This window comes from Tachypleus tridentatus, chromosome 6, assembly GCF_004210375.1.
Source record: "Tachypleus tridentatus isolate NWPU-2018 chromosome 6, ASM421037v1, whole genome shotgun sequence".
Classification (NCBI taxonomy): Eukaryota; Metazoa; Arthropoda; class Merostomata; order Xiphosura; family Limulidae; genus Tachypleus; species Tachypleus tridentatus.
In genome coordinates this window covers 84,004,855-84,017,477 of record NC_134830.1, presented here as the reverse complement: position 1 = coordinate 84,017,477, position 12,623 = coordinate 84,004,855, and the positions used below count along the sequence as shown (strand labels likewise).

The following is a 12,623-nucleotide window of genomic DNA, read 5'->3' as shown; positions in this document are numbered from 1 at the left end:
AATAATCTACAAGTGAGGAGGATAAGGAGATATGTTTTGAAGGACAGATGGTATATGGAGCACATAGACAAAAGTTTAAAGGGAGGATGAGGAAGAGCATAAAAAAACATTGATATCCTAACCAGGTAATTCAAAGAAACATGAAGGATGCCTGACCCAAAATAAGTGAAAAAGGAAGGAAATGACAGGGACAGACAAAACCTTATGAAAATTGAGGAAATGTACAGTATACAACAACAATGCCCCATAGCGATACACAGTCAGAGTGGACAAGCTTTTGTCAAATAACCACATGAATTAAAGAAAATGGGAGAATGGAAGGACAGAAAGGACAAAAACCATGTTTAAGAGACCAAAGGTAAACAGAAAAGAAAGAAGATCATGTCAATCCAATAATAAACATGTGGAGTAAGTTCTTGGACTGAGGCAATGAGCCAACAAAAGCTATGTAGGAAGATGGAGAGTGATGATGTCTGGATGAACAATCTGACCGAGGTTGATGGAGAAGAAAACAAGACAGATGCAATGATAGGAGAGACTGTACAATTACAGGTCAGAACAGTGCAAAAACCATGGTTGTACTTGTCAAAACAAAATCATTAGGAGTACTAGACATGGACCGGTTGAGATAAGGGATAGAACTTTAATTAGGAATTGAATAAGAAGTGAGGCATTGATGTGTTGACATTTCCAATCTTGACTGAATGCATCCACTCCTTGAGCTAATGGGTATGGTTCGTTGGTTTGGTGTTTTATGGTGCAATGCAACTAGACTCTCTGCACCAAACATCTGGTAAAAAGTAAAAATTAAAGTAAAATTATTAAAACTCATAAAAGGAAATTAAGGTAAAACAAAATAAAGTTTAATTTTTGAATTAAAAACATAAATAGCATTAATACGAATTTTTACATCCAATCTACAGCAATAAGAGAAAAACTACAGTACTACAAGATATAACGTACTTTCTGTAGATAATTGTAATCTTTGTAATTCACCAGGAAGAATAAAGGTAAGTTCAAAAACCACCTTCAGTTACCTGAAGTTGGCCTTTCCATTCCTGGTTCCAAGTTATATGGCATTATGGCCATTTCCAAAAAGTAAAGAAATAAAAGTTTCAAATTATAAACAGTAGCTTTAGTCACCTGAAGTTAGCCTATCCAGTCTTGGTTTCAAGTTATTTGACATTACAGACATTTTCTAATTTCATATCAAACAAGATGTACTCTAATTCTTAGAAAAGAATCACATTAAAAAAGGTCTAAATTATAAATTACAAAATTAAAATACATTAAAAAGATCAATGGCCTTTAAAAAAACTAAAAACATTTCTAAGATGGACAGTGTCCTGATTGCCAATAATACTATCTAACATTACAGATAAACCTTAAGACAGAACATGTTTAAAATGGTGCAATCCTTGAGAGTCATAACAATAGCAAGACAGTAATATTTGGCTTATTGGGACCTGAGTGTTACACAGACAACACTTTGGTATGTCTGTCTCAGATAAAAGAAAACATGTTAAAAACTGTGACCAATGCATAGTCTAGTTAAAATTTCCTCTTTCCAGTCTATGCAAAAGCAGGATAGCCAGAGTCGAATAGAGGGTTTTATTTGGAATTTGCTTTCATGTTACTCAATCCAAATCAACTGCCAAGTGGCACAGAGTCAAGCCTTGAATATAGGACCATACATGGTTCATGTATGGAATAGGCATAGCAGAGACAGTGACAGAGCAGACATATTTAGCTGAGGTGTTGGGGAGCCCATTCCCACAAATACCAACTTCAAGGTATCCAGAAAAACTGGATAGAAGTAGCAGTTAATGAGAAATGGGTCAGTCGGTTTTGAATATCAGCGAGAACAGGGTGTGAGCCAACGTGTAGCGATACCAGGGCCAGTATAGGATTAAGCAAGTCAGTATGAATTGTGCAGTGCAGTTTGAGTACTGCTTAGCTTCTATGTGATCCAGGGCAAGAGAAATGGCATACAGTTCAACAGTGAACACAGAAGCTGTAGAGAGGATTCTGCACACAACCACTGAACCACAACAAACCATGGAAAAGCCTGCAGAGTCACCTGATTTTGAACTATCTGTACAAATAGGAATGAAAGGATGGTTCAAAAGATGTTCAGCAAATTACAGACAGTATTTCCAATCAGGAGTGTCTGCTTTTCTCAGATGACTTAAAGATAGGTCACATCTGGGGACTATAATAAGCCATGGTGGGATGGGCTGACCAATGGATGCAGCAATATTATCCATGGACAGACCAAAATCATCCAACTGTGTCTGGATACGAAGGCTAAAATGAGTAATGGCAGATTGTCCATTCTGAAAAACCATGGCTCACAGAAGAAGAAAAACACAACCCCAGGTGGGGTGCTTTGGTAAGAAATGAAGTTTCAAAGCATTTAGTACAGACAGTTGCAAACAGCAGAGGTACAAAGAAGGTTCATAAGATTATGTAGAAGCTCTGAACTGGAGAAGTGCAGAAAACCCCAGTGCAGAGCCAAAGTCCTTAATGATGAATGAGGTCCAGCATCTTTAAAGCAAAGAGTCTGGCAGAGCCATTGACCAGTGATCCATGGTCTAGTTTCGATTGAATAAGAGTGCCATATATCTTTAGCATAGAACATTGATCTGCTCCCCAAGTGGTAGAAGGGAGGGCATGGAGGATTTTCAGTGCTCTTGTACATTTGGCCAGTAGCTGCTTGATGTGTGTACAAAGGTCAGCTTATGGTGAAAGATAAGTCCCAAGGACTTTGTCTACCTCTCAATATACCTCATGTTTGATGATTAAAATCAGATGTGAAAGTTGTTGACATAAAGCTTGTTTGCAACAGTAAGAGGGAGTTGTTCAGTGATGGCATTAACCTTGATACTGAAAAGTGTGGCACTCAAAACACAGTCCTGAGGGACTCCAAGCTCATGTAGAAAAGAATGGGAAAGAATCGAACCCACATGAACTTGGAATCACCTGTCCATTAAGAAATTTTTATGAAAATGGACAAATGGCCATTCAACACATAAATGGAGGCCTCTCAAAATGTCATACCTCTACATTGTATCACAAGCCTTCTCAATGTCAAAGAATATTGATACAAGATGTTACTGTTTGAGAAAGGCTTTTCTGATTGTCATTGAATAAGGTGGTCCATGATGGAGCACTGTCATCAGAACCCACAATGGAAGAATGATAAGAGGTTGTTTGAATCGAGGAACCAAACAGGATGAGCATAAACTATCGTCTCTAAGGTCGTACACAGAGACATCTTATCAAAGCAATCAGACAATAGTTTGAAGGAATCTTGGGATCCTTCCAAGGCTTAGAGAAAGGTAGGACAATAGCCTTGCATCAGGCATCAGGAAAAACATTCTCCTGCCAGATTCAATTAAAAACACTCAGAAGAAAAGCAAGAGAAGTAGGAAATAAATGGAGCAGCATTTCTTTGTGTATATTATCAGATACAACTGATGTACTGGCAGACTGAGGAAAGGCCAGTTTAAGTTCCACCAGTGTAAACAGACGATTATAGTCATAGAAACAATCAGCACAAAAGGAGAGAGATGATCACTCTGCCCAAGTCTTGATGGCTAAAAATGTGGAGAAAAAAACAGAAGTGCTAGATACCTGGCAAAAGCTTTTACCTAGAGTATCGGTGATGCTCCAGGTATCAGCTGCTTCCTGGCCATCATAGAGCACGATTGGAAGGGAGACAGAATTATATTCCCCACTGACCTTTTGAATCTTGTCTCATATGACTTTGGAACTGGTGGTAGAAGATATGCTGGTTGTGAACTTAATCCAAGTGTACTTCTGGCTTTGAAGTCTTACCCACAGATTTTTCCATCTGCTGGAAAACAATGTGGTGCAAAATGTGAGACACCTACAAAAAGTATCCCAGGCCTGTTTTTTAAGCCTTCCATACCATGTGGCAGGGAGGATTCCACCATGGACAAGGATATTACGGAAAATATGTCGAGGTTTTAGGAATACATAGATCAGCTGCCTGTATAATACAGTCAATTACTGTTGCCACACAGTCATCTACTGATGGCTTACAGATGTCAGGATCAAGTTCTGTGAAAGCAGTAAAAGAGAACCAGTTTTCTTGATCCAGCTTCCACCGGGGCACGCGAGTCAGGTGGCAATTACCATGGCCAGTCGCTCTCAAAATTACAGGAAAATGATCACTGCCTTGTGGGTTATTGTCAACCCTCCAAGATAAGTAGGAGAACAGAGAAGGAGAGCAAACTGAGAGATCAATAGCAGTAACGGACAGATTATGTGCACGAAAATAATTATAAAAAGCCAGTATTGAAAAAAGAAAGGCTATGATCAGAGACCATACAATTTACAGAACAAGCCCTTCCATCAATATAAGCACTTCCCCTGAGGGGATGATGTCCATTAAAGTACTCGATGATTAAAAATGAAGACAGCAACTGTTCTATGAGAGCATCAAGATCTGATTGATCATAAGTCTCTCCAGGTGACAAATAAAGAGAAAAAAACAGTGATTGTACCACCCCTAGTGGCAAAGACAAGGTGGACACATGCTGATCAACAAACAGTGCCACCCCTCCATGCACTTGTCCATTACACAGCCTGTCATTTCTGTACAAAGAGAACTTCTGAAAGGTGACTGTATCAGCAGGTTTCGGAAATGTTTCCTGTAAGGAAACACACATAGGATGGTCAAAAGCAATCAGTGCTTTGATGTCATCCAAATTAAAATGTAAACCTCGACAGTTCCATTGTATCAAGGTGGTCATTTTTATTTATGTGTAGATAAATTGGGTAAAGCCATTCTGTTTAAGATCACATTTTTTCTTTATTGTCTTTATTTGAGGGAGGTCTGTCGACCTCCATGGATTCTTCTTTGGGTCAACTGGGCAGGTCTTTGTTGTTAGAAGCAACTGAAGATGTGAACAAATGAACATTTTACATTTTGGGGTGGGAGAAGAAGATGTACCTGAGGAAATGACCACACCAAGAACCAAAGGAAGTGGATCTTGAGGTTTGGTTGAATGTATGTTAGGGACAGAGATGGGTGTTGATATTGATTCATCAACCTTTTTAACAGACTTTTCATTTGGTTTGAGAATGATTCTTTTGGAGGCACAGAGATCCATCTGCTCTCCCACTGTAGCAGTGGAACAAAGTACAGCAGCATATGTCTGAGATGAAGTGATGGACAGCAACTTTCGAGCCTCAGGGTAAGTAATGTTTAGAATTGTTTTCAAATGCTGCACCTCTTTTCCTTCCAACCATTTAGAGCAAGAAAGAAAGTAGGACATGTAAGAGCCATTGCAAATGAAGCAATGAGGGTCCATTTCACACTCGTACACATCGTGATCCTCACCACTGCAAGGAACTGTGACATGATGTCATCGAGTGATTGAGCCACTGACACTGAAAACACCTGAGAGGATTTGGAAAGTATGGTTGTACCTTTCAATTAAGATAACATGGACACAGTGATGTAAATGTCAGAATGAGGACACTGGTCAGCATCATAATTCCATCTTTGCCAGTGGAGATATGCCTTACTGTAGAAACTCCTTGAGTGGAGAAACCACCAAAAATCTCTGACTCAAGGAAGTTTTTCAAATCCCTCTCAACAATAACTCCTTGTGACAAATACAAAGTAGCATGAGGTGTACCCTCAATAGGTATATCCCCAATCACCTTTGAACGCAAGAGGAGTTCACTGTGTTGAGATGTGGATGTTTCCACCAATATGTCACCAGAGTGAAGCTTCTTTACTGACTTTGAACAGGTTTGTCTAGAAGAGAATATAGTATAAGAAAATGAGGTACTGGTGTTACAGATGTTGAAGATTGCTGTTCAGAAACTTCAAGATGTGGTTGTTTACCTACAGACTGTATTTTCACTATTTTATTTAAGTTTGTATTTGGAGGATCCATAATAAAAAAGAAGAATACTTCAGTGCTCACTGACCCCACCCACCATGGAGCCCTACGAGGGGATGCACTACAATGTCAAACAAGGGCACTGTAGCAATGCTACGGTTTCATGAGCAATATACCAAAACACAAGTATCAGATACAATGTCCACAACACCTGTTGAGAACATCAAACACTAGTATTTGGTTGACTCTAGCCCAAGTGGACCAGCAAATTTACCCTATGAGAGTCACCCCAAGCTACCGATCTGCAGGAATTCAAGGCCAAATTTGTGTGTTACGATTGGACCCCTCAACCACTAGGATCCTCTCCTCCCCTTCACGGGTTACCACGCACAGCAAACACATAGGTGGACGTTTAGATTCCAGAGAAGGTAAACTGAAAGAACAGAACCTTCCCTAGGAGATCCCCTTACCATGTGCAAGAATCCACACTGAGGGTTAGTGGGTATGGATTCAAAGACCAAAAGGAATGTTCTTATTCCAGTGGGTTACAAACGCATCAATACGAGATTCCCCAGCTGAGAGCATAGCTGCTGGAAAATCTGTATATCAAGAAACTGCTTTGTGGGAGGGATCTTGTTAGATTAAGATAAAGAACCTGCAACCAGATTCAGGGTGTCAGGGACATGACAAGCTAAGGCCACCATGTGGTGATTGTCAGCCAGAAAACAAGATACAAGATCTGAAAGAACAGAGACCTGAATTTGGAGCCACTTTTCTTAGTAATATAAGTGATCACTAAGGAATTGTCAGAGTACAATAATCAACTCTTCCACAGGAGAGAAAGGAAGTGAAACAAAGCTTGATAAGTTTCCACACGTTCAAAAATGTTGATATGCAGAGCAGACTCCATGACCACCAAGTGGCCAGATATTTCCTGAGAGTTGAGATTAGCATCCCAATCCTCTAAAAATGCATCCATGAAAAGACATAAATCTGGATGAAGTGGATGAAGCAGAACCCTTACCATGGTCTGGTTCCTGTCTACCTGCAAAGTCAAGTCAGCTCTGATTACGAAATTAAAGGGAACAGGGTGGTTCAAGAAGTTTGAGGAGAAGTTCCACTGATGATGGAGTGTCCTATAAAAGGAACACATGTGAGCTCAACCCCAAAAAAAGATAGAACCTACTGAGCAGAAAGAGTGTGAGAAGAAAGCCTTGTAAGACTACTTGCTTCATGTCTCAAAGAATGAAGAGAAGGTTGGCCACTTGAAGTTGGAAGAAAACCCTCAAATGAACAAGATTTTGAATTGAAGTAAGAGCAGACTTCTCCAACTTTTTTAGGAATCCCAGTTGCACTACTTCTTCAAAGAGTAAACGTGTGTTCTCTGAACTGTAGACAGGAAACAGTGAGCAGAAGCCAGTTATCTATTTAATTTGAGTGCAAAAAAAAAACAAAAAACAATTGAGTGAAAATGCTGGGCAAAAGTTTGTACCACCTCATAAAACACATAAGGAAATAAGATTAATCCAAAAGGCAGGGCCATAACCCTCATGTGCACACCAAAGATAATGATATGAATAATGGGAATAAAGCCCTGGTTGTACAGACCATAACCATTTTATAGCCTCTTTGTGAATCAGGTTGTGGATAGCCTTGGTAAAATGACTGAAAGATGTTGGATCCCATCAGGGTGCAAAGGAAATAGAGGAATAGGAAAGGGGAGATGGGGGCTTAAAACTGAAGACAAAGAACTTTTGACAAAGCTCATAGAACCTATGGATATGTCATGAAATACTGCCACATGACAGAAAAATGGAGAAATCTGCCTTTCACTAGTCTAGAAACTTCTGTAGCATCACCTATAATGCTACCTTAAATCAGCTCGAGAATGGGAATAAGGAATATAGGGTCAAGAGTGCCAAGAAAAGGGCAAAGACTGGGACAAAGGAGGAGAACAACAAGAAACAAAGATGAGCAAGTGATGGGAAAAAGTGGAGAGCAATAAAAACATGTGGCCAGAGATGACAAAGAAGAGTGTAATTTAGCCACATCAATCTTGGATTCCAAGGAACCAGAACAACTTCCAAGTATGATATTGTGTTGGAAGGGAGCCTGACTGCAGGGAGAAATAGGAGAGATACACCCTGCAAGTCATGGACCCTTCGCAACAAGTCTCGACAACATGAGTCAGGTATTAAGAGAATAGGCAGAGACCTACAAACAAACCATGACAGACCAAAGAAGTGACCTGAACTCATCTGAAAGCAGTTCACGGAAGCAACAAAAGCCTCTGACAATAATTGGAGGGAAGACAGATTACATAAGAGGAAGGAAAGGGAAAACAAATCCTTCAGAATTGAGCCTGATTACAATGAACAGTTGGTCCCATATTCAAACCCTGAAAGGAAAGTAGGGGATCCAAATATAGATCTGAAGAATGAAGGTACACCAGAGCATGAAGGTCTGACAAATAAAAGGGACAGGGCATACAATCACCTAACTGAAAAAATCTTTGATCATGAGCTGTAATATTTGATGCTGGAGAAAAAACAAAACTCATCAGAAGGAATTTCCCCAACAACGCATCACACAGGCAAAAGGAAAAAGATGCAAAATACTACATATCAAATTAACAAGCTCTAAAAAAGGAATGGAAGGCAAAATCTCTTAAATAGGTGTGGATTCTGACAAACTGAAATGGGAAAGTGCCAAAAAAGAAAAGAGTCCAAATTGTCTTCTGCTCAACTTTATTCTTCCTCATAAATATTGTGAGGTTGAAAAGGAAAAGAAATCATCAGCCAAACACAAGAATCTAGTTCCCTCCAAATTCAGGTATGTACCTCCTCTGCATATGAAGTTGAACCAAATCCTAGAAAGTCAGACAAGAAGTGTTCTTAACTATAACAGGTAGCAGGAACTTCCATATTCAATACATTGAGCCTCAAATTTACGCAAAGTTTGCTCAGAATTCAAGAACAAGAAACAAATGCAAAAAACGTTGTTAAAATAATTGAATTCAAAAACAGAAATTGAAAACTGTTTAACAAAAAACAATTATGGGGAAAATATACAGAATCAAAAATGACATACACAAAATAAAAAAAGAGACTAAACAGTGTTGCATCAAGTGAGAAAGTGAGGACACAGCAGGAAAAGAAGAGGAAGCTAGCTGTGCTGATATAGATGATGCAATATTATTAGTGGAGAGTTATCATATGCTAGGTACATGTTCAATAGTGATACGAAATTGGTAGGATATAGAGAGTGGACAGAAATCCATATTGGAAGCCATCAATAAGTCCAATATACATAAAATCAAATATTTTGTTAGTTTCATAGGTCAGCATGTAAATTTAATCATCTGTAGGCTCTTCCTATTCTATAATTAAATATTATAAGCATGCTTACACATAAATTATTAAAGTGAGATTGATCATAGCAGTTTAAAATCAATTAGTTAGCATTTCAATAATTGTAAAGTTAGAAATATATTAACAGTAAAGTAAGTTTCAAGAACAGTCTTGATCATGGAATAAATTTCAGGGCACACAATGAAATGCCATGAGTGACAATTTCATTTTACACTTTAAGTGCCATGCTAAAACCAAAAGTTGCTGCACAAGTAGAAACTATACACCATATGAAAAACAAATGTTTCACCAATAAACATACACTGAAGACAACAACATGTACCTTGCTTATTATAAATAGTTCCGAGTTCAAAGAGCAACGTGATTAAGACATGTTTCCATCCACAGTTAAGTCTTCATGCAATCAGAGAAAGTGACAAATTAATGCCAATAAAAGCATCAAGAAACTAATATTCACCAATGGGTGGTGATTAGCAAATTATCATAAAACCTTTGTTTAAATGAAATTAAATGTAAACTATAGTAAACAACTACAGCAAACATTTGTATACATGGAGATCATACCTGTGTTAACAACACAGCAAGTAATGGTTCATACTTTAATAAAATAATTGAACAAATTTCATCTACTCAAAATTTCTTTGCCACTAATATGTGTATGTTTATTAGTTTTCCAGGAATTAAGAATGAACAAGTGTTAGACATCAATTCTTTTTTAACACTTTGTGATGACCATAATTAGTAATCAATCACTGTAACCAACAGCAGTTATTTTTCCTTACAGATGTAAACCAAATTATGAATCATCCTATTCACAAAACTTTAAGTTTTAGGCATAAATAAGTGTACCAAAAATAGAAACATTTGAATCTGGACATCTAAAACTTTCATTTATACCTCATAATGCTTACATCTTGCATTTGAAGTTGTAGGATACTTGGATAACTGGTGAATGGAAAATGTGCAAGTGAACTGTTTGAATATTTTTCATTCACAGTTATCCAAGCATCCTATAATTTCAAACATAAGACTTAAATCATACTAATAATTTTAATGTCCGTTAAAGAAAACATTTAACCTCTCTTCAAAGACTAATTTTTTTCCAGCAGGTATCATCATACTGGTATATATCTACTTCCTTCCCAGTCTACTAATACGTTTTGTAATATACCTAAATAATACATACAACTATAAAAGGTTAGATATTCTTCTTACTATTAAAAGATTTTATCCAGGGTTGTTTAACGTATATTTCAATTCAGTAATAGGACGTTTTTAATTAGTGCAGCATTTTTGTTTACTTTTTAAATTTTTGTTTCAGCTTGTTTTTAGGTTATAACAAACTAATATAATTAGTCAGAGGTTTTGATTTACTGTTTCTAATGCAGTCCTCCCTTTTGATTTTATTTACTTTATCAGTACTAATTTTCTGCATAGTTCACATATTAAGTTAATAGTTATACTAACTAGAATCCCCAAGTAACCAATACTGAAGTGTGCAAGAGCATATATGTATGCCTTAAAATTATTTTCATTTTAAAATTCCATTGCAAGTTTTCAGTCTTAGCGTTAAATACATAAACATCTTCTTTGGTGATAGTGCTCAAAGCATTGGGGATATTCCATCCACTAAGACAAAATCTAAACACATAGGAAAAACTAGTTAGCAGTCATGAAAAATTAAATTAGAATGCAAAGTTGAGTGCTTGTACCCACATCTCAGCTCCTATTGCTTTTTATTGTCTGCAGCCAGTTGCAGGAAAGCAGTTGCCCTTTGAAAGTTCATCTAATATTAAAAGTGGAAATACTAATAATAATAAGACCACCCTAAAAATATTTCTACTGAAAGTTCCACCTAACTTCCACCCTCTAAATTTCTAATAGTTCCTAAAGTAAAAGAATAACAATAAAACCACAAAAAAATTGTACAATAAATTGTTCCCAACTCCCACACTTTTCTGAAAAGATAACAAAAGAATGTGATGCTCTGACTGATTATGGGTTATTTACTTAAAACAAATTTCATTATTTAAACATCAACTGGTTCTATATTCTAATACATTTTTACATAAATTTTCTTCTGAAATTACAGGGTGATGGTAAATGTCCCCTTGTTGCAACCTACATAAGGTCATGACTACATCTATAGATTCACAAAAGTAATTTTAAAATTAGAAAATTTGCTAATGAGTAATTATTAAAGTTTCAACAGCTACCAAGTGATACAACAGAAACAATCATTTCAACTCTTAAATAAATTATTCCTCATTAAAACTTGAAATAGTTCTTCATTTTAATATCATGACTTACTATAATTTGTAAACTCTGGTTTTTGAGAAAGTTACAATTAACTTAAGAAATATGTGTTAAACTTATTATAATACTTAATTATTTATTTATTGATCAAGAATTACTATTAGAATAAGTTTTGTAACATACCGTAATAAATGCTTTAGTGAAATCACCATAGTTTGGATAAATATTTGGCTTCCCAATAATATTTGCTGCAGTATAAGAGATACTGAAATCGCTGCCATACTGAGAACTGAAATCAACTACATCTGAAACATACTGCTTCAAAATTAACTCTTTGCTCTCTACATTTTGGCATTTACTTTTTGCGACATAAAAACCCAAAGATGTCATTATCTCTTCACCCCACCAATACTATTGCTCGCTATACTTTCATACGTATTGCGTAGAATATCTACAACGACAGCTCTGTCTTTGCGAGACGCTTATATATAAGCTTAGTGCCTTAATTTTTCTCCTATGTTTACAAACTCCACATATTCAAAAATACCTATTATACACATACATATATATATTTAAGGAAAGAAAACGTGTGTTAGTACGAATGGTTAGGACGAAAGATACACAAATGTACTTAAAAGAAAGATATACGTAGTGTATTGAATGAAAATATGCTTATTATTATTATAATATTGCTAAAACCAATATCTTATGAGCTTGATAAATTTGTGGTTACAATGATATTAACATTTAACTGTTATATTTGCGTGCTATACAAAATTACAATAATACTAATAACAAGTTAAACACATCGCTGACCATAGTATCCATAGGAGTGTTCTCTCTAACTGAAGTGAGATAGGTGTATATTATTATAACTAATATTAGTATTTCAGCCTCCATCCGTGGATTCCCTATCAATCGAGAAAGCTAAAAATCGGGTTTTGATAACAGTGGTAAGCTCATTTAACATCGATCGCCTATTGTATAACTTCTTTTTCAGTAAGAATAAAGATGAAAACAGCATTTCAACTATATTCTTTCTTTTATACCTCTGATGATAACATAAAAGGCCTTTCGGAAGCACTAAAGATTATTATACTCGCAAGAATACAAA

The 12,623-nt window shown here is 36.6% G+C and overlaps 1 protein-coding gene across 6 annotated transcripts in view; it reads right to left on the bottom strand.

Moving 5' to 3' along the window:
• Positions 1 to 12,006, bottom strand: part of LOC143252935 (F-box/LRR-repeat protein 4-like) — a 138,761-nt gene extending 126,755 nt beyond the window's left edge. For 3 of the 6 annotated variants that reach the window (XM_076505829.1, XM_076505834.1, XM_076505833.1), the window contains exon 1: positions 11,693 to 12,004. In XM_076505829.1, coding sequence (XP_076361944.1) covers positions 11,693 to 11,899 — 207 coding nt within the window. In that variant the 5' untranslated portion in view covers positions 11,900 to 12,004. Of the gene's footprint in view, positions 1 to 11,692 lie in introns of all 6 variants that reach the window. The other 3 variants (XM_076505830.1, XM_076505831.1, XM_076505832.1) reach the window with 2 other exon arrangements.
• Positions 12,007 to 12,623: the final 617 nt, after the last annotated feature.